At 55.3% G+C, this 21,842-nt stretch overlaps 1 protein-coding gene across 4 annotated transcripts; it reads right to left on the bottom strand.

The window, feature by feature from the left end:
* Positions 1-433: 433 nt before the first annotated feature.
* On the bottom strand, positions 434-21,421 carry LOC100274700 (probable receptor-like protein kinase At2g42960). 4 transcript variants are annotated; one of them, XM_035961851.1, is made up of 8 exons: positions 21,091-21,421; positions 20,012-20,772; positions 2,272-2,376; positions 1,786-1,905; positions 1,520-1,690; positions 1,293-1,422; positions 1,002-1,211; positions 434-883 (listed from the first exon to the last, which is right to left on the bottom strand). In XM_035961851.1, exons 2-8 carry the CDS (start codon positions 20,665-20,667, stop codon positions 812-814), a joined length of 1,464 nt encoding a protein of 487 aa, XP_035817744.1. In that variant the 5' UTR covers positions 20,668-20,772; positions 21,091-21,421; the 3' UTR covers positions 434-811. The 4 variants fall into 4 exon arrangements, with proteins under 4 accessions (XP_035817744.1, XP_035817746.1, XP_035817747.1 ...); XM_035961852.1 differs by having other exon boundaries at positions 438-883; positions 21,127-21,347; XM_035961853.1 differs by lacking the exon at positions 2,272-2,376.
* Between the last annotated feature and the right edge of the window lie 421 nt (positions 21,422-21,842).

Here is a 21,842-nt window from a genome sequence, read left to right on the forward strand (position 1 = left end):
GTAACAGAACCAGCTGCATTGCAAAGGTGGCAATCATTGATTCGAGTCCTTCAAAAAGGGTATCGAAGGTGTCAAAAAAACTTGTAAAACAAGCAGGCACCAATTGGGATCCTGTAATCATTCATGTGCAGCAACAAGAAACCAATCAATTTCCAGGTGTCGGGGCCAAAACATATCCTCCAGATTTCAGCAGTCAAGAATGCGTATTCACAGTCGTTCAAATGATTAGCTCGGTAGCCACTGACATCACCTAATATGACAACAGATGAACAGATTAGTGTGCTATCTTGTTTCTGCAGACACCTTCGATCACGGTGAAAAATATGAGAAAAACATGGATTCAGATGTTAAGTACTCCCTATGTTTTTTATTTGTCGCATTTTAGTTCAAAAATGAACTAGCCGGTGACAAATATTCGAGAACGGGGTAGTACTTCGTTGCAGGAATTCATGTTTTCATATCTCAGGGTAATAACGACTTTCCAAAAAGTCACTACACATGGGTAACGAAATCCAGTGACTGTAGTTATATGCCTGAGGTTAGTCCCTCCTTGTAACTCGAACAACAAATAAAGATGAAGGTGCTTCTATGCTCCCCTACAGGAAAACTATACATATCCTAAGGGTAAAAGACATGAACCTTTTAGAAACAACTTGCTACTAATTGATTTAACCACCACCTCCAGTATATGCAAACCCAAACTGTAAATCCGATCACCGCTCACTCTATTAAGTGCCGAGCAATGATCAAATCAATGTTGCTATCAGATGATTCAGGGTCCTATTTGATGTGCTTGTTCAGAATAGGAGGTTCAGGCATCAGCGCTGTTTGAGGTCTCCTCTAGCGACTGCTGTGATCCCACCTGGCTGAGCTTGCTTTGATCCTGCATTGATGAGAAAAACACGCCGATGTTAAAAGATGATCCAAGAAGGATACGTATCTGTGCTGATAAAAAAAAGCAAGAGCACTGAGAAAGAAAAATGTTAGGATGAGATGAGTACTTCATGATATGCATTCTGAACTGCTTCAAGCATCTGGACAACGTGACTCATCTTTGGCCTCTTGTCAGCGTCAGGATCGACACACTTGAAACCAACCAGGATTGTCCGCTTGAGGGCACGTTTTGGTGGCTTAACATTGAGGTTTGGATCCACTACCTCCTCTGCCCTCTTACTGGTGACCATCATTTTAAGCCACTCTATGAGATTCACCTGAAACAAACAATAGAAGAGGTTTAAGAAGTAAATGGAAATACAATCACACCAATTGTCTGAAACAGGGAGAACTCGTACCTCATCTGCAGGCTTAGAGTAATCGACTGGATCCCTAGCGGTCGCACATTCTAACAGCACCACTCCGAAACTGTAAATATCACTCTTTTCATTTAGCATCCCACTGTTTGCATATTCAGGTGCTACATACCTGGCATCAGATTAATAACATTAGAAAACTTCTCTCCAGTTTTCCAGATGAATAGACTGACAATAAGGAAAGGAACATCATAAAAACAGAGCTATACCCATATGTTCCCATCACTCTTGTATTGATATGACTTTTGTCAGAATTCAGAAGTTTAGCCAACCCAAAATCAGAAACCTTGCTGTTGAATTCATCGTCAATTAAGATATTACTTGACTTGATATCTCTGTGTACAACTTTGGGATCTATGGCCTCATGAAGGTACGCGAGACTGAACATCGTGAAACCAGCATTAGCATGTATATAGTCAACAGTTAATCAAGATTTCAGGAAATAGAGTGAAACATGTCCAAATTCCAAACTTACGCTTTTGCAGTGCCAAGGAGAATTTTCATACGATTTTCCCAACTAAGGACACCGTGTTGATTCATGCCATGAAGCCATTGTTCTAGGTTGCCATTATTGACATATTCATAGACAAGCATCCTGCAAATAAATATCCAGAACAAGTTCATATGCAATAAAAGTTGTTGTAAAAAACTATTATTACTGTAGATTAAACCTTGAAATGTCTTTTTTTGGCCAGAAATACTATAAACATGAAACAATGAAAAGGGAAAGCTCAAACAAGCATTGGATACAACAGGGGAAAATAACTTCTTTTTACGGTATTAACCACTTATTCCACTGTGAATCTTCAGGACATAATGTCTAGTACAGAACTACAGATACCATGATGATGAACCTGTAGACATCAAAGCATATATGCTAGTCCTAGGAGCTTTTGTGATCTTTCATTATCAATGCAATAAATTTAGCGGAAAGAAGGAACCAAAAGAACGAAATGCTAACCTATGTATCCCTTCCACGCAGTATCCCAGAAGGCGGACCAGATTCTTATGCCGAACATGGCCGATGGCTTCAACTTCAACTCTAAATTCCTTCTCTGCCTGCCCCCTGCAAACCCAGATATCAAATCTTAGCTCTAAGTTAATATAAGGTAAACTGTCATGGGCATCATAGGGAGTGGTCACTCATGTGGGGCCGCACCTATGCGCGCCAAAAGCGAGAGGCCGCAGGGGGCGCTGGCAGCAGCGCGCGCAAGGAAGGCATGGCAAAGGAAAGTGACTGATTTGGTGGCTAAATTGATAGACCTAAATTGTAGGGGAGATAATTCCGATTAGTCACTTGCCTAATTAGTGGTTGCCTAGTTGGTCAACCGGTGGCCTATATATAGGCCTGTACGCAGGAGACAAAGGATAAGGAATATATTATCAAACCAATCCCCTTCTCTTGCAATGACTCTCAAGCGCCTAGGGCTGCTACCCTAGAACCAAGCCTATGGCAAAGGGGTATAACCTCGCCGGAGAAGACAACTATCCCCATGGACCGACACCTGGTATCAGCTCCAGGTTATCCTCACCACCACCACCCGCCCATCCCTCACCACCACCAGCCGCCGCGCCATCAGCCACCGCAACGTCCTCCCACCCGCTCTCTCCAACTCCAGATGCATTCACTCGGCTCGAAGAGAGTTTTGGCCGTTTCGTAGAGCAGTGGGATCAGTTCGTTGTGATGTTCCACCGCTACAAGGAGAAGACAGAGAAGGAACTCCAAGCAGCGGTGCGGCTTCAGACGGTAGCGCGAGGGTTCCTGGCACGCCGCCAGGTACAGTCCCTTCGTGGGGAGAAGCACCTTGTTGTGGCCTCCAGGGCCACCCCATGGCCGTCATCACATGAGCAGGCCGTGGTGCGCTTACAAGCCGCAGTGCACGGTGTAACACCCCAAAATCATATTTTAGGTATATCAGGAAAATTTATCTCGAGACCTAAATGAATGTGTTTTCAAATAAGAGAATAAACAAGGATCCTTATATGATTTAAACTGTCCTTGTCAAATAATATATATATATATATATGAATATATTCTCTAAAGGAATTAAGTTAAATATCTCTTAGTAGGTATTATACATTAGAAATTATTTTCTAATAAAGTAAATAATTAATGAATATTGAATATATCGAATGAGCTTTTAATTAGACTATACATTCAAATAGTAATTATTTCTGAGATAAATATTTTTATGTGTGCACTATATATTTGAAGCATTTGCCTGCATAAATAAAATAATTAGTATCTGTAAAATTATACTTTGCATACATGCTGGATATTTTTGTGTTGATGCATCTTGTAAAAAATATTCAAAGTATGAAAATTTGGAATTCGGAAATAAAATAGGAAAGGAAAATAGAAAAGGAAAAGAAACAAAATCCTACATGCGCTTGGGCCAATGCCTCTATCCCAGCCCGTGCACACAGCCCACATTTCACTCACGTACACACGTTTTTTTTATTTATTTACTCCTCTTGCCGCGCGTGATGTCAGCATGACACCGGCGTGACATCAAGCTAGCAAGATCACTCGTCGTTCCTGCGCAACAGAAGTTGGTTACGGACTCCCGCGTTTATCCAAGGGATTAGGCCAAACCGTCATTATCCATTCACCGTCGTGGCCATATAAAGTAAGCTGCCCCCTTGTCCATCGTGCAACCGAACGCCATCACGTGTGGAGGGAGAAACCAAGAGAGATTGGATCAACGTCGTCGCTGCCGTCGAACGACGCTCAAGATGACGTCCCCGTCCTCGGTGACAGGTGCCATGGAGAGCTGATGGCGTGCAGAGGACCATCCGAGCACTCAAAGCTTCGGGGCGGCCGAGAATCTTCGTCAACATTCTGTGCCAGTGTGGTTCCGTACCACATGAGATTCACGGATTGTCGGAGTGGGATTGTCGCCATGGCAGGTGCCCTCTGGGGCCTGAAATTCTTTGGCTGCGGGCAGCTGCTGGCCGAGGGCAATGTAACCACGGTTTTTGTCGCAGGTGAGTGTCTCTTCCTCTGCTCTCGTTTGTTCTGGGTGGGTCTAGAGTCGTTTTGGTGCTTGCTGGTGTGCGTGCCGGACATCACCGTGGCCGGCGGCGACGGGCATGTCGTGGCTTGCCAGCGGGGAGGAACTGCGCGCTCTGGCTGTAGTTTGGCAAGGGGAGGAGGACGCACGGTCGCTGTTGAAAACCCGATGAACGGCTAGGATTAGAACATCATACCCTTTCGTCCCCACTAAATGGCAGTCGTTGGTCTTCGAATCCATGATCCAAATCGAGTCACCACTATTTTAAATCGCTACCATCGATTCCTGATCCAAGGGTCGGCAATGAATACCCTACGGCATATACTCACAGCCAGTGATCTCTAATCCAACGGCCGAAATCAGCCCATGCCCCTTCGCCGCGGCCATTTTCAAAAAGAGCCCCTCGGGTTTCGGTGAATTAACCCGCCGTCCACTCGGATTGTTAACTGAGTCTGGGAAAGTTTGTAGTTTAGCCCTTGCACTTTATAGAATTTGATTTGTGGTACAGAGCTTAAGGAAAATCAGATAAAAGAATTTAGAATTTGATTTTCAATACAAAAATAATTCTAGAAACTTGTATAATTCATATTAAATTCATTTTAACTCTAAATTAATTCATTCCAGTGGCATTAATTTTGTTTTAATATTATCTATCAACTAGTAACACTGTTTAGCCATGAAACTTGAATTAAAATTATTCATTTGAATTAATCTATTCTAAGTGCTTAATAATTTCAGAAAATCATAACTTAACAACCGTAGCTCCGAATTTAGTGTTTCTTGTTCCTACGACCTCGTAGCTTCGCGTAAATCATTATTATTCAATTTGTACTTATGTTTGATGTGATGTTAATTTTGCCTATACATTGTTTGTTTGTATTGCTACGACTAGCGTGAGGTCACGAGTCACCTGAAGAGCAAGTTGGTACCTGGAATCTCAAGTCCCAGGCAAGTTGTGCCCTTGAACACTTCTTTTACCCACTCATGTTCTAATTAATCATAATGATCTGCATAGGTTAATTTTGATGGGACCTAATAGGTTAACCTAGTTTGTCTATCTTTATGCCTCGTTTACCACTGAACTTTTTGGGTAGTACTTGCTAGTGCTATATGTGGTTTTGGGCATTGAGATAAACATTATTCATGATTATACTTTTGTTATCAGTTGTTATTTACTGTTCATGATAAGATCATTATGTTAATGGGAACATGGAGAACCACCTGGGAAAACAGTGCTACCACAAGGGTTTAATGGGACGCCCTTGGCTGATTAATTAGGAAAGCTAGTGGAAGACTACTGTCGGCGTTTCGAGACAGGGGGGGTCCCTAAGCCGACGAGTGAGTGTGCTGCGTGCCCCAGCCCAGATGGGTCGAGCGCGTGGGCGAGCGCGAAGGGGGGAGAGGCGAGGTGGCCGGAGTCGAGAGTGAGAGAGGTGGAAGTCCCGCGGCCTTCGTGTTCGTCCCGCGCCCAGGTCAGGTGCGCTTGCAGTAGGGGGGTTAAAAGCGTCCACGCGGGTGAGGGAAGCGAGCGGCCCCAAGAGGGCGCCTGTCCCGTCCTCGGTCCCGCGCGGCCAACCTTCTCTAAGAAGGCCCTGGTCCTCCCTTTTATAGTCGTAAGGAGAGGATCCAGGTGTACAATGGGGGGTGTAGCAGAGTGCTACGTGTCTAGCGGAGGGAGAGCTAGCGCCCTAGGTACATGCCAATGTGGCAGCCGGAGAGATCTGGGCACCCTGCTGGCGTGATGTCGTGGCTGTTGGAGGTGCGGCGGAGCCTGGCGGAGGGACAACTGTTGGAGCAGTCGAGTCCCTGCTGACGTCGTCCTGCTTCCGTAAGAGAGCTGGGGGCCGCCGTCATCATAGAGCTTGTGGAGCGCCATCATTGCCCCTCCGGCGGAGCTGGCCGGATGGGACGCCGGTCTTGTTCTCCGTGACCCGAGTCGATTCGGGGTAGGATGATGATGGCGCTTCTTGTTGACGTGGCGGTCTGTGCCCTAGGCAGGGCGACGTGGGGGTTCCTCCGAAGCCGAGGTTGAGTCTGTCTTCCGTTGCCGTGGCCGAGCCCGAGCCAAGGGGTCGGGCGAGGCGGAAGTCGTTCGGCCGAGGCCAAGGCGGAGTCCGAGCCCTGGGGTCGGGCGAAGCGGAGTTTCGTCGTCTTCCGGGTGTTAGCCCGAGTCCGAGCCCTGGGGTCGGGCGGAGCGGAGTTCGCCGTCTTCCGGGTCTTAGCCCGAGTCCGAGCCCTGGGGTCGGGCGGAGCGGAGTTCGCCGTCTTCCGGGTCTTAGCCCGAGTCCGAGCCCTGGGGTCGGGCGGAGCGGAGTTCGTCGTCTTCCGGGTCTTAGCCCGAGTCCGAGCCCTGGGGTCGGGCGGAGCGGAGTTCGCCGTCTTCCGGGTCTTAGCCCGAGTCCGAGCCCTGGGGTCGGGCGGAGCGGAGTTCGCCGTCTTCCGGGTCTTAGCCCGAGTCCGAGCCCTGGGGTCGGGCGGAGCGGAGTTCGCCGTGGCGCCTTTGGCAAGGCCTGACTGCCTGTCAGACTCACTCTGTCGAGTGGCACTGCAGTCGGAGTGGCGCAGGCGGCGCTGTCCTTCTGTCAGACTGGCCAGTGGAGCGGTGGAGTGACGGCGGTCACTTCGGCTCTGCCGGGGGCGCGTGTCAGGATAAAGGTGTCAGGCCACCTTTGCGTTAAATGCCCCTGCAATTTGGTCAGTCGGTGTGGCGATTTAGTCAAGGTTGCTTCTGAGCGAAGCCAAGGCCTCGGGCGAGCCGGTGATGTGTCCGCCATAAAAAGGGGGCCTCGGGCGAGACGGAAGTCTCTCGAGGTCGGCTGCCCTTGACCGAGGCTAGGCTCGGGTGAAGCGTGATCGAGTCACTCGTGTGGACTGATCCCTGACTTAATCGTACCCATCAGGCCTTTGCAGCTTTATGCTGATGGGGGTTACCAGCTGAGAATTAGGCGTCTTGAGGGTACCCCTAATTATGGTCCCCGACAGTAGCCCCCGAGCCTCGAAGGGAGTGTTAGCACTCGCTTGGAGGCTTTTGTCACACTTTTTTGCAAGGGGACCAGCCTTTCTCGGTTGCATTTCGTTCTGGTGGGTGCGCGCGAGCGCACCCGCCGGGTGTAGCCCCCGAGGCCTCGGAGGAGTGGTTACACTCCTTCGAGGTCTTAATACCTCGCGTAACGCTTCGGCTGGTCTGGTCGTTCCCTCATGCGAACTGGCCGTAGCCCGGGTGCACGGTCGGGGCCCAAGCTCTCGGGCTGGTATGTTGACGCTGTCAACGATTTGGCCGGAGCCGGTTTTTGCGAGAGCAGCCCCCGAGCCTCTGCACAGGGCGAGAGGACGATCAGGGACAGACTCGACTTTTTACATACGCCCCTACGTCGCCTTTCCGCAAGGAGGAGGGGGGGAGTGCGCCATGTTACCCTCGATGGGCACCGAACATGGTGTCTCCGGTGAGCTGCAAGCGGGTAATCCGAGTGGACGTCCGTGCCCCGTTCGTTGGGGTCGGCTAGGGGCCCAGAGGCACGCCCAAAAGTACCTGCGGGTGATTTGCCGGACCCGGTCCCCTGGCGACGGGGTCCGAGGGCTCGATGCCTCCCTCCGATGGGATTCCGTTACAAGATCGTTCCCGCTGGTCTCGGAAATGTCCTAGGGTACCTCGGGAGCGCAGCCCGAGCCTCGGTTATGTATCGAACGTACCCCTGGTCATCCCTCGCTTGGTGTCTGAGGCGACTGTGAACCCTTCGGGGGCCAGCCTTCGAACCCCTGATCAGTAATGGGCGCGCAGCCCGAGTAGCCTGAGGCGACCATGGAACCCTTCGGGGGGCTGGCCTTCGAACCCCTGACCAGTAGTGGGTGTCGGGCCCACGCGATCTGAGGCGACTGTTGAACCCTTCGGAGGGCCAGCCTTCGAACCCCTGATCAGTAGTGGGGGGCTCGGAGCCCGGTTCCTTCGCGGAGAAGGATCCCTTTCGGGGTATCCCCCTTTCCCGGTCCCTGTTGCAAGAGATAGAGAAAGAGGAAAACGGAAAAGGATACGAAATCGGACGACGTGGCGTACCTTTTCTGACGCGGTTATTATGGCGAAGGTGAAGCGTCGCGCGCTCCTCCCGTCAGAGACGCCGCCTGTCCCGCCGCGGAGTTAATGCGACGGGGCGAGTGGTTGGCGGGGCGGCCGTTGCGCGCGTGCGATCCGTTCGAGGAACGGGTCACGGGTGCACCGTCTCCACGCCGTGAGAGGAGGCTCTCTTGCTGTCCCAGGATGGGACGTGAGCCTGGCTGACGACGTGACCGCTGCGCCCGCCCGCCTGCCACCGCTATTACAGTCGCCCACTTTCGGTCGCTTTGACCGACGCGCCAGGCTGGCGCTGTTGGGTCGCCTCGAGTCGCGGCATAGGCTCCGCAACCGAAGAGGCGCGATGGTGGCACAAGTGGCGGTGCGGTTGCTTGCATGCAGCAACTGGCGCGCCGGTTGCTCGACGCGTGGGCCTGGGTTCCCAAGCTGGCGTGTCAGAAGTCGGAGAAGCGCGTCCATCTGGCGCGGTTGCATGCCGCCTGCATGGCTGCCCGCCCCTTCTGCCCGTTGGTCTGGGCGAAAATGGGGGGTCGCTTGTAACCGCTGGACGGTCGTGCGCACCACGCGCGGCGGTTTGGCTTCTTCTGCCCTGAGCTGGTTTGTATGACATGCGGGACCCAACCCCCGAGTCGCAGGGGAGGGCCTTGGAGCGCGTTGGAGAAGACTCAGCCCGCGGCGCCTGGGGGCGCACGTAGGGAGAGTTGCCTTTAAAAGGAGGGAGACTCCTTTCGGAAGGCAACCATGTCTTCTTTCTCCCTTAAGCGTCGTGTCTTCCCATCTTCCAAGCCCCCGAATGGGGGGTATCCGCCGCCTTTCCGCCTCCTCGTTGGAGGAACGCAACTCCATGGGAGTTGGTACCTCTCAGCCATCGTTCGGCTTCAAGGATTTTCATCACGCAGCCTGGCCACACCCCGCCACCGGCGGTCACCCAAGATGGTGACCTCTAGTTCGACGGTGGGGAAAGCGGGCCAGGCCGCGGCCTCTACTCCTCCCTCGGCCTCAAGGATTTTCGTCATCCAGGCCAAGATGGAGGATGAGGCGAGTCGGGGGGCCGCCCCCGCGTGGGTCGGCTGCCCTTTTCTTCCCCCCGCGCCCGGGGGTGAAGGGCGTCCTTGAGCCCCACGGAGACTTCCTCCAGCCATGCCGGGATAGGTAGGGCGCTAGTGGCCCTGGGTCTCCGTCTCCCTGCCTGAATGGCTGGTTCTCGTCCTCAGCGGGGGAGAGCCCTCCTACCGTGACACCTGCCCCAAAGCTGCTGCCTAAGCCGCTTCGCTGTCTAGGGCAGGGGTGGTTGTCGTCGCGGTTGGAACGGGCGGCAGCGAGCCGCTCATCGTTCTTCTGTTACTCCGCAGGCCTTCCCCCTCGGAGTGGGGTTGTTCGTTCCTGCGGAGGGGGGAACCGGAGTTCCGTTGGTAGTGGCATCTCGAATGCCAGTGTTCTTCGTTCATTGTGGCTGTCGGGGCCTGAACATGTATGTAATTTCGGCGCGGAGCCGTGTTTTTTCCTCATTTTCGAGCACTAAGCCTCGCCTGTTGATTATCTGAACCGCTTTACCAAGCATGAGTCGCCCCGTGTCAAGGTGACGGGTGAGGTATCCGTATCCCGGAGGCGTAGGAATCCCCCGGCCCGTTCGGCCTTGTTGTCTGGGGCTCCTCTAGCTTAGTTAAAGGGACCCCTCGGCCGCCCTTCGGTGGACCGAGGCCAGGGGTAGCGATATCAGTATGAACAGAGGCGGAGTTGGCTCGAGAATGGGAACCTGGTTGGCCGGAGCCTAGCCGTGTTGTCCGTCAGCGGAGCCGACGCCAAAGTCGATCAGTCGAGGTCTCGGGTCGGGCTGGCGCCCTTGGAAGCCGGTTGACCGAGGCCCCAGGGGTAACCGGTCGAGCCGCCTGCTCGGGCCGGATTCCCGGAGGAGTCCCTAGACCGCGTCGCCGCCCGAGGCTGGGTCGGACTTTGCTGAAGACGTCGTCGATGCCGAGGGTGCTACGGCTCCCTTCAGCGTGAAGACCCGAGCCTGCAGGATCAGATCATCTTGTAGCGTGTGCTTTCTGCGGCCGCCGAGGCCAGAAAAACACACCCTCGCCGCGCTTGCGAAGCTGCGTCTTTTTTCCTCTTGTTTCGAGCATCTGGACTCTGTTGGTAACAGGGATGTTTGTGTGAGCGAGAGTTGCTTTTCGCGGAAGGGACGAGTGAGGTATCCGTATCCCAGAGGCGTGGGAATCCCTCGGCTCGGTCGGCCTTGCCGCTTACGCGTACTTTCACCCGTCCATGAGGCCCTGTCCCCGACTTAGTCGAGAAAGCTTGAAGGACTGCTTCGGCAGGAGAGCTTCCGAACGTGAAGACTTGTTCGGTCCACGGAGTCGCTTTATCCGAGCGCAAGTTACTTGTCGCAGAAGGTGATCAGTGAGGTATCCGTATCCCGGAGGCGTAGGAGTCCCTCGGCTCGGTCAGCCTTGGCTGCTTACGTGTACTCCGTCGTTTCCAGGATCCGCTTTCCGAAGTAGTCAAGAAGCACGAAAGAAATCCTGCTAAAAAGAGATCCTTTTTCGAGGAAAAATTCGACGCAGAGGGGGTCTCCCCCCTTTTAGCCCCCGAGGGAGGGTCGGGCTTTGCCGAGGCTAGGCCGACCCTTCCTTGACGACTAAACTTTGCGTAGGTGCGAGGTATATGAACAACTTGAAAACATCTTAAGGGTAGAAGCGACGTAGCTGTTTGATGTTCCAAGCGTTGCTGTAGATCTCGCCTTGATTGTTGGCCAGCTTGTATGTTCCGGGCTTCAGAACTTTGGCGATGACGAATGGCCCTTCCCAGGGGGGCGTGAGCTTGTGCCTCCCTCGGGCGTCTTGCCGCAGCCGAAGCACCAGATCGCCCACCTGGAGTTCTCGGGACCGGACCCCTCGGGCGTGGTAGCGTCGCAGGGACTGTTGGTACCGCGCCGAGTGTAGTAAGGCCCTGTCCCGAGCTTCCTCCAGCTGGTCCAGCGATTCCTCTCGGCTAGCTTGGTTGCTTTGTTCGGTGTAGGCCCTCGCCCTCGGGGAGCCGTATTCCAGGTCGGTGGGCAAGATAGCTTCAGCCCCGTAGACCAGGAAAAACGGCGTGAAGCCCGTGGCACGACTCGGCGTCGTCCTTAGGCTCCAGACCACCGAGGGGAGTTCCTTCATCCATCGCTTGCCGAACTTGTTGAGGTCGTTGTAGATCCGAGGCTTGAGCCCTTGTAGAATCATGCCGTTGGCACGCTCTACTTGCCCATTCGACATGGGATGAGCCACGGCGGCCCAGTCCACCCGGATATGGTGATCCTCGCAAAAATCCAAAAATTTTTTGCCGGTGAACTGGGTGCCGTTGTCGGTGATGATGGAGTTCGGGACCCCGAAGCGATGGATGATGTTGGTGAAGAACGCCACCGCCTGCTCGGACCTGATGCTGTTCAGAGGTCGGACCTCGATCCACTTGGAGAATTTGTCGATGGCGACCAGCAGGTGCGTGTAGCCCCCGGGCGCCTTCTGCAAGGGACCGACGAGGTCCAGACCCCATACAGCGAAGGGCCAGGTGATGGGTATTGTCTGCAAAGCCTGAGCGGGCAGGTGTGTCCGCTTCGCATAGAATTGGCACCCTTCGCAGGTGCAGACAATTCTAGTGGCGTCAGCCACCGCCGTTGGCCAGTAGAAGCCTTGCCGGAAAGCATTTCCGACAAGGGCTCGGGGCGCTGCGTGGTGGCCGCAAGCCCCCGAGTGTATTTCTTGCAGCAGTTCCCGACCTTCGGCAATGGAGATGCATCGCTGGAGGATGCCCGAGGGGCTGCGATGGTAGAGCTCCTCTTCGTCGCCCAGCAAGACGAATGACTTGGCGCGTCGCGCTACCCGCCGAGCCTCGACTTGGTCGAGGGGTAGCTCTCCTCGACGGAGATATTGCAGGTACGGGGCCTGCCAATCTTGATCTGGCGTGGCCCCGCTCTGCCCTTCCTCGACGTTCAGCGCCTCGCCCTCGGGGGCCGAGGGTACCTCGGGCTGTGCCGAGGGTACCTCGGGCTGAGCCGAGGGTACCTCGGGCTCGGGCGCGTCGTCGAGCTTGACGGAGGGTTGATGCAGATCCCGGGAAAAGACGTCCGGGGGGACTGTCGTTCGCCCCGAGGCTATCTTAGCCAGCTCGTCTGCGGTTTCGTTGTAGCGCCGAGCGATGTGGTTGAGCTCGAGCCCGAAGAACTTGTCTTCCAGGCGCCGAACCTCGTCGCAGTAGGCCTCCATCTTCGGGTCGCGGCAGTGGGAGTTCTTCATGACTTGGTCGATGACGAGCTGCGAATCACCGCGGGCGTCGAGGCGTCTGACCCCTAGCTCGATGGCGATCCGCAATCCGTTGACCAGAGCTTCGTACTCGGCCACATTGTTGGACGCCGGGAAATGGAGGCGCAGCACGTAGCGCAAGTGCTTTCCGAGGGGCGAGGTGAAGAGCAGGCCCGCGCCGGCCCCCGTCTTCATCAGCGACCCGTCGAAAAACATGGTCCAGAGCTCCGGTTGGATCGGAGTCGTTGGCAGCTGGGTGTCGACCCATTCGGCCACGAAATCCGCCAACACCTGGGACTTGATGGCCTTCCGAGGGGCGAACGAGATCGTTTCGCCCATGATTTCCACCGCCCACTTTGCGATCCTGCCCGAGGCCTCTCGGCACTGGATGATCTCCCCCAGGGGGAAGGATGACACCACAGTTACCGGATGAGACTCGAAGTAGTGTCGCAGCTTCCGCCTTGTCAGGATCACAGCATACAGCAGCTTTTGAACTTGTGGGTAGCGGATCTTAGTCTCGGACAACACTTCGCTGATGAAGTAGACCGGCCTCTGAACGGGCAATGCATGCCCTTCCTCTTGCCTTTCGACCACAATCGCGGCGCTAACCACCTGAGTGGTCGCGGCGACGTAGACCAAGAGGGCTTCTCCGTCCGCCGGGGGCACCAAGACAGGCGCCTTTGTAAGGAGCGCCTTCAGGTTGCCGAGGGCTTCCTCGGCCTCAGGGGTCCAAGCGAAACACTCGGCCTTCCTTAAGAGGCGGTACAGAGGCAGACCTCTTTCGCCGAGGCGTGAGATGAAGCGGCTCAGGGCCGCGAGGCATCCCATGACCCTCTGTACCCCTTTTAAGTCCTTGATGGGTCCCATGCTGGTGATGGCCGCGATCTTCTCCGGGTTGGCTTCGATGCCTCGCTCGGAGACGATGAACCCTAGGAGCATGCCTCGGGGCACCCCGAAGACACACTTCTCAGGATTAAGCTTGACTCCTTTCGCCTTGAGACACCGGAATGTCACTTCAAGGTCGGAGAGGAGGTCGGAAGCCTTCCTTGTCTTGACTACGATGTCATCGACGTAGGCCTCGACTGTGCGACCGATGTGTTCGCCGAACACATGGTTCATGCACCGCTGGTACGTCGCGCCCGCATTCCTCAAACCGAACGGCATGGTGACATAGCAGTACATGTCGAACGGCGTGATGAAAGAAGTCGCGAGCTGGTCGGACTCTTTCATCCGGATCTGGTGATACCCTGAGTAGGCATCGAGGAAGGACAGGGTTTCGCACCCAGCGGTGGAATCCACGATTTGGTCGATGCGAGGCAGAGGGTAGGGAACCTTCGGACATGCTTTGTTGAGACCAGTGTAGTCTACACACATCCGCCATTTCCCCCCTTTCTTCCTCACAAGCACAGGGTTGGCAAGCCATTCGGGATGGAATACCTCTTTGATGAACCCTGCTGCCATTAGCTTGTGGATCTCTTCGCCAATCACTCTGCGCTTCTCCTCGTCGAATCGGCGTAGAGGCTGCCTGATGGGTCGGGCTCCGGCCCGAATATCCAGCGAGTGCTCGGCGACATCCCTCGGTATGCCGGGCATGTCCGAGGGACTCCACGCAAAGACGTCGGCGTTTGCGCGGAGAAAGTCGACGAGCACTGCTTCCTATTTGGGGTCGAGCCCGGAACCGATCCGGACCTGCTTGGTGGTGTCGCCACTGGGGTCGAGAGGGACGGCCTTGTCCGTCTCCGCTGGCTCGAAGTTGTCGGCATGGCGCTTCACGTCTGGCACCTCCTTGGAGAGGTTCTCCAGGTCGGCGATGAGGGCCTCGGACTCGGCGAGGGCCTCGGCGTACTCCACGCACTCCACGTCGCATTCGAACGCGTGTTTGTACGTGGGGCCGACGGTGATGACCCCGTTGGGGCCCGGCATCTTGAGCTTCAGGTAGGTGTAGTTGGGGACGGCCATGAACTTCGCGTAGCATGGCCTCCCTAGCACGGCGTGGTAGGTTCCTCGGAACCCGACCACTTCGAACGTCAGGGTCTCCCTTCGGAAGTTGGAGGGTGTCCCGAAGCAGACGGGGAGGTCGAGTCGCCCGAGGGGCTGGACGCGCTTCCCAGGGATGATCCCGTGGAAGGGCGCAGCGCCTGCTCGGACGGAGGACAGATCGACGCGCAGGAGCTTGAGGGTCTCGGCGTAGATGATGTTGAGGCAGCTGCCCCCATCCATCAGGACCTTGGTGAGCCTGACATCGCCGACAACGGGGTCGACGACGAGCGGGTATTTCCCCGGGTTCGGCACATGGTCGGGGTGGTCGGCCTGGTCGAAAGTGATGGGCTTGTCGGACCAGTCTAGGTAGACTAGCGCCGCCACCTTCACCGAGCAGACCTCCCGGCGCTCTTGCTTGCGGTGCCGAGCCGAGGTATTCGCCGCATGCCCTCCATAGATCATGAAGCAGTCGCGGACCTCGGGGAACTCTCCTGCTAGGTGATCTTCGTTCTTGTCGTCGTCGCGGGCCCTGCCACCCTCGGCGGGTGGCCCGGCCCTGTGGAAGTGACGCCGAAGCATAACGCACTCCTCGAGGGTGTGCTTGACGGGCCCCTGATGGTAGGGGCACGGCTCCTTGAGCATCTTGTCGAAGAGGTTTGCACCTCCGGGGGGCTTCCGAGGGTTCTTATACTCGGCGGCGGCGACAAGGTCCGCGTCAGCGGCGTCGCGTTTCGATTGCGACTTCTTCTTGCCTTTCTTCTTGGCGCCGCGCGGAGCAGACGCCTCGGGAGCTCCTTCCGATGGGCGGCCCTGGGGCTGCTTGTCCTTTCGGAAGATAGCCTCGACCGCCTCCTGGCCAGAGGCGAACTTGGTGGCGATGTCCATCAGCTCGCTCGCCCTGGTGGGGGTTTTGCGACCCAGCTTGCTCACCAGGTCGCGGCAAGTGGTGCCGGCGAGGAACGCGCCGATGACATCCGAGTCGGTGATGTTGGGCAGCTCGGTGCGCTGCTTCGAGAATCGCCGGATGTAGTCCCGGAGCGACTCCCCCGGCTGTTGCCGGCAGCTTCGAAGGTCCTAGGAATTCCCGGGGCGCACATATGTGCCCTGGAAATTGCCAGCGAAGGCTTGGACCAAGTCGTCCCAGTTGGAGATCTGCCCCGGAGGCAGGTGCTCCAACCAGGCGCGAGCAGTGTCGGAGAGGAACAGGGGGAGGTTACGGATGATGAGGTTGTCGTCGTCCGTTCCACCCAGTTGGCAGGCAAGGCGGTAGTCCGCGAGCCACAGTTCCGGTCTCGTTTCCCCCGAGCACTTCGTGATAGTAGTCGGGGGTCGGAACCGGGTCGGGAATGGCGCCCGTCGGATGGCCCGACTGAAGGCCTGCAGACCGGGTGGTTCGGGCGAGGGACTCCGATCCTCCCCGCTGTCGTAGCTTCCCCCACGCCTGGGGTGGTAGCCTCGGCGCACCCTTTCGTCGAGGTGAGCCCGACGGTCGCGTCGATGGTGCTCGTTGCCGAGGTGGCCCGGGGCCGCAGGCGCGGTGTTGCGCGTGCGCCCGGTGTAGACCGAGGCTTCCCGCATGAATCGGGAAGTCGCGGCATGAGGTTCCGAGGGATATCCTTGCCAAGTCCGGAGAAATCCCATCCGATGCTGGGATCGTCATCTTCCTCGGACCCAGAGGGCCCGTAGGTCGAGACGTCCGTCATTCGGTCCCAAGGCGACCGCATACGGAACCTCAGTGGGGTTGCACTCGCCTCAATGAGAGCGCCCGCCAAAACGAGGTCGTTTGGCGGGTTGAGGCCGAGTCGAAATGACGCAAGATGGGAGTTAGTCGGTACCTTTTGGTCGACGAGGAGCGACGTAGTCACATCGGGGACTGGTTGCACCGTCATCTCTGGTTCGAGGGCGACGTCCTGCAGGCTTTCCGCGAGCGCGCCAGCGTCGTCTTCTTGCTCGGGGTCAGCGCGCCGCGGGGGACGGCGCTTGCCTCCGTCTTGAACGCGAGGTCGACGTCCGGCGTGCCTTCCGTCGGGGCGTCGGGGGCGTCGATTCGCTCGACGGCCGACGAAGCGCGGCCTCCCACCTGGCCTTGACGGCCCCGCCTCCTCCTCCGTTGGCGGGGGAGAGAACGGAGCGAGCCCGAATGTTGCCTTTCCACCACGCGGGGAAGACGTCGTCGATTCCGCCGCCGGCGGGCGGGTTGTCGGCCGCCATTGTCGTAGTCGCGCGGCGGTGGAAGAAGTATCATGTCGTAGCTGCCGTCGAAGGACATGAACTCAAGAGTCCCGAAACGAAGCACCGTCCCGGGCCGGAGAGGTTGCTGGAGACTGCCCATCTGGAGCTTGACGGGGAGCTGTTCGTCAGCACGCAGCAGGCCCCTACCTGGCGCGCCAACTGTCGGCGTTTCGAGACAGGGGGGTCCCTAAGCCGACGAGTGAGTGTGCTGCGTGCCCCAGCCCAGATGGGTCGAGCGCGTGGGCGAGCGCGAAGGGGGGAGAGGCGAGGTGGCCGGAGTCGAGAGTGAGAGAGGTGGAAGTCCCGCGGCCTTCGTGTTCGTCCCGCGCCCAGGTCAGGTGCGCTTGCAGTAGGGGGGTTACAAGCGTCCACGCGGGTGAGGGAAGCGAGCGGCCCCAAGAGAGCGCCTGTCCCGTCCTCGGTCCCGCGCGGCCAACCTCCTCTAAGAAGGCCCTGGTCCTCCCTTTTATAGTCGTAAGGAGAGGATCCAGGTGTACAATGGGGGGTGTAGCAGAGTGCTACGTGTCCAGCGGAGGGAGAGCTAGCGCCCTAGGTACATGCCAATGGAGCGGAGTTCGCCGTCTTCCGGGTCTTAGCCCGAGTCCGAGCCCTGGGGTCGGGCGGAGCGGAGTTCGCCGTCTTCCGGGTCTTAGCCCGAGTCCGAGCCCTGGGGTCGGGCGGAGCGGAGTTCGCCGTCTTCCGGGTCTTAGCCCGAGTCCGAGCCCTGGGGTCGGGCGGAGCGGAGTTCGCCGTCTTCCGGGTCTTAGCCCGAGTCCGAGCCCTGGGGTCGGGCGGAGCGGAGTTCGCCGTCTTCCGGGTCTTAGCCCGAGTCCGAGCCCTGGGGTCGGGCGGAGCGGAGTTCGCCGTGGCGCCTTTGGCAAGGCCTGACTGCCTGTCAGACTCACTCTGTCGAGTGGCACTGCAGTCGGAGTGGCGCAGGCGGCGCTGTCCTTCTGTCAGACTGGCCAGTGGAGCGGTGGAGTGACGGCGGTCACTTCGGCTCTGCCGGGGGCGCGTGTCAGGATAAAGGTGTCAGGCCACCTTTGCGTTAAATGCCCCTGCAATTTGGTCAGTCGGTGTGGCGATTTAGTCAAGGTTGCTTCTGAGCGAAGCCAAGGCCTCGGGCGAGCCGGTGATGTGTCCGCCATAAAAAGGGGGCCTCGGGCGAGACGGAAGTCTCTCGAGGTCGGCTGCCCTTGACCGAGGCTAGGCTCGGGTGAAGCGTGATCGAGTCACTCGTGTGGACTGATCCCTGACTTAATCGTACCCATCAGGCCTTTGCAGCTTTATGCTGATGGGGGTTACCAGCTGAGAATTAGGCGTCTTGAGGGTACCCCTAATTATGGTCCCCGACAACTACCTCACCTGAAAGGGGCAAGGGCAGTAGGGGAGTGGTCAGTGTGGGGAGGTCCTTGGTTGATTTTGCTGTGATGGCGGTCAGGCGAGGGATCCCTGCATTGGAGCTTCCTATAAACTGTAGCGGGTTTTCTGAAGCTAGTGGAACTTTATAAAGGCCTCGTAGTGTTAACCTGCCTCGCTTCCTTGGTAGAGGTGTATGGGGCCCGTACAACCCCGTGGCAAATGGGTAACATGACTTGTGGGTAAAGATGTGCAACCTCTGCAGAGTGTAAAACTGGTATACTAGCCGTGCTCACGGTCATGAGCAGCTCGGACCCTCACATGATTAATTTATGGAACTTAAATTCAATTTTTCATATGCATTGCATCGCAGGTAATGTTGATACTTCTGTTCTACTACTTAATTGGGTTGGTATTTACTTATACTTAGTAATTGCTAATAAAATTTTGACCAACTTTAAAAGCAATGCTCAACTTCAACCATCTCCGTTGGTAAGCCTAACACTTCACATGAGCTCTCATCTTTGGCGAGTTCATGCACATTATTCCCCACAACTTGTTGAGCAATTAACGTATGTGAGCTCACTCTTGCTGTCTCACACCCCTCACAGGTCAAAAACAGGTACCACAGGATGAGGCGCATGGAGGATGCTGTGATATGTTCGTGAGAGGTCTAGGACGTCGTCTCCCAGTCAACTTTGGGTTGCTGGACCGTTGTCTCCTTACATGTAATTATTTATTTATTTTGTATAGAACTCCTGTTATGTAGTAAAGATGTGACATTCGATCCTGTGTCATGATTCATCATATGTGTGATACTTGATCGTAGCACACCTGGTGATTATGTTCGCGCCCGGGTCTTGGTGCCCCTGAAACCCAGGTGTGACACGCGGCTTCCTTGTTAGGCGGGCGGTGCGGAAGCTGCACTTGCTGATCAGCTCATCGCTGCACCAACTCGCAGCCTGCGCGCCCAACCACCAGGTATCGTCTATACTTTTTGAACCCCCTGCAGAAGTCGAGATCTGGGTATGCAGCCCACCTGCACGGCCAAAGAGGGTCGTCTCCTTCATTCGGGCACCTGCCTTGGTGTTGGACAGACCCAACATAAGAATGGGTTGGTTCCTCCTACACCTTTCATCCAACGTGAAGGCCACAGTTCAGCTCTTTCCTTGGGATCCAGGAGGACATAGCTGCAGTTCAAATTTATATTTTAGTTCCACAATTATTTTGTATTTTCGTCTTAAATAATAAAGGTAAGCCGAGATATAAAAGGCTTAACCTTAAGTCGTGTCAGGTAAGTTTATGGCAGCTCGAGGACGAGCTGGTCCTCAAGGGAGGAGGAGATGTCATGGGCATCATAGGGAGTGGTCACTCATGTGGGCCTGCACCTATGCGCGCCAAAAGCGAGAGGCCGCAGGGGGCTCTGGCAGTAGCGCGCGCAAGGAAGGCATGACAAAGGAAAGTGACTGATTTGGTGGCTAAATTGATAGACCTAAAATGTAGTGGAGATCATTCCAATTAGTCACTTGCCTGATTAGTGGTTGCCTAGTTGGTCAACCGGTGGCCTATATATAGGCCTGTACGCAGGAGACAAAGGGATAAGGAATATATTATCAAACCAATCTTCTTCTCTTGCAATGACTCTCAAGCGCCTAGGGCTGCTACCCTAGAACCAAGCCTACGGCAGAGGGGTATAACCTCGCCGGAGAAGACAGCTATCCTAATGGACCGAAGGTCCATGACATAAACTCAGCAAGACTGCACACTTACAGATTATTAAGGATCTTCTTCACGGCAATCTCGGTCCCATTTACCAGACGACCCTTGTAGACAACTCCATAGCCACCCTCCCCAAGAACATTACTCTTTGCAAACCGATTCGTTGCACACTCCAGGTCCCTCAAGGTAAACCAGTGGCCCCAGCCTAGATGTGATAACTCAGGCAGGCCAACCAGCGGTGATGCTGAATATGCATATGGTGAGCTACCTTTCCTAGCTGGACCAGAGCTGCTGTGACTGTAATCTTCAGAGTATGAGCTCCCACCCTTCTCTACGTTGTACACTGAGCTGAACTGGCTGAAGGTATCGGCGTCGACGGATCTACTCTCTCCCAACTGCCCTGCACCTTTGGTCTGCGTATACTTATCCCGCACTGGCATGAAGGGCGCTTCACTGTCATGTAGACTCTGAGCACCAACTCTGTCAACATTGATTTCCTTAGAAACGATAGGGATCTCAGCCAGCGAACTGTTGTCAAACCCTTTCACTGTCTTCTTTTTCCTCTGGAGCGAAAGGCAAAGCGCAATGACGAGCAGGATCGCCATGACTATCCCGACAGCAATGGCAATCAGTTGCCATACTCTCAACTGAAACACGGGGGTCGTTTCTGACAGTGCCGCGCTGACAGAATTGTTAGGCGATGACATTGTCCTTCGGCCTGTCTGATGAGCAAACTATGCGGTAGGTTCCCCTAATTCAGAATCTTGTCCTGATTTGACAAGCAATTTACAAACTTATCCCGACCGCTTTATCTGCGCAAGAAAGGAAAAGGTACATTAGCCAACGCAGGAACTTAAAGTAGCACATGAGGAAACTACAGAAGAAAAAGGGCAATTTTGTCTCCAGAAGAAAGCTAGCATCATCTGAGAGCACAGCTCAACTACCATGTGAGGGGGAAGAACGCAAGCAAGGAAATTAATCAAATAGAGGAATATCAAACGCAGAATGCCAGCATATGTAGTACAGGGAATTCGAAAGAACAAAATCCGGGCAATGCGCAGGAATTAGGGGTACTGTCGACATCAGAACACACCACAACATAATTCTGAGGGCACAGGACAAGTCGACACCTGAACGAGAGGCGGAGCACAGCAAGAGGAAATGACCTTGGCAGCACCTCGCATCAAACCCCACTGAAGGAGAACTCAATGAGGAGCTTTGTCCTCGACCCCTCAGTTAGAACAGGAGAAGGGGCCTACTGCTATTGCTTGCGCGCAGTGACGCCGGAATGCGGAAAGTCGAGCACGGCCTTTGTTTCCTGGCGAGAGAGGAGAAGCCGGAAAGTCGAGCACGGCGCGCACCTGCGCACATGAAGTGAGACTCGGAGAGGGAGGGAGTAAAGGGGAAGCAAAGGGAGGGGTGGTGGAGAAAGAGGAGGGGTTGCAGACTTGCAGTGTTTGGTGTTACAAAATAACATATTACAAAGTTATATGTGATATGGTGACCAATCCAAGGGGCTCCACGAACACATCCCCAAGGGACACACCTCTTGGTGATGACCCATGTCATATGTATATAAACAAGTCTTCCCTGCAATAAAGGACATCGCTGTCATTTGTATTCTCTCTGTCTCTCTCCACTGAGTAGACTTTAACACGTTATCAGCACTTTTGCTCGCGGGAGAACAGATAGAAGTGGTTGTTGGCAGGAAGAAAAAAGGGCGCTCACTGTTGAAGATAATTGGAGGGTTCGATCTCTAGAACAACAGGAAGGTACGCAACCTATCGTTCCTCTCCGCGTTCGTCGTTTGCGTGAAGAACTTTGTGATAACCATCGTTCGTGGAAGCACGCAACTATGCGGCCGCAACCGCTACGACGCCGG

The sequence above is a fragment of the Zea mays genome, chromosome 8, assembly GCF_902167145.1.
Source record: "Zea mays cultivar B73 chromosome 8, Zm-B73-REFERENCE-NAM-5.0, whole genome shotgun sequence".
Taxonomy (NCBI): Eukaryota; Viridiplantae; Streptophyta; class Magnoliopsida; order Poales; family Poaceae; genus Zea; species Zea mays.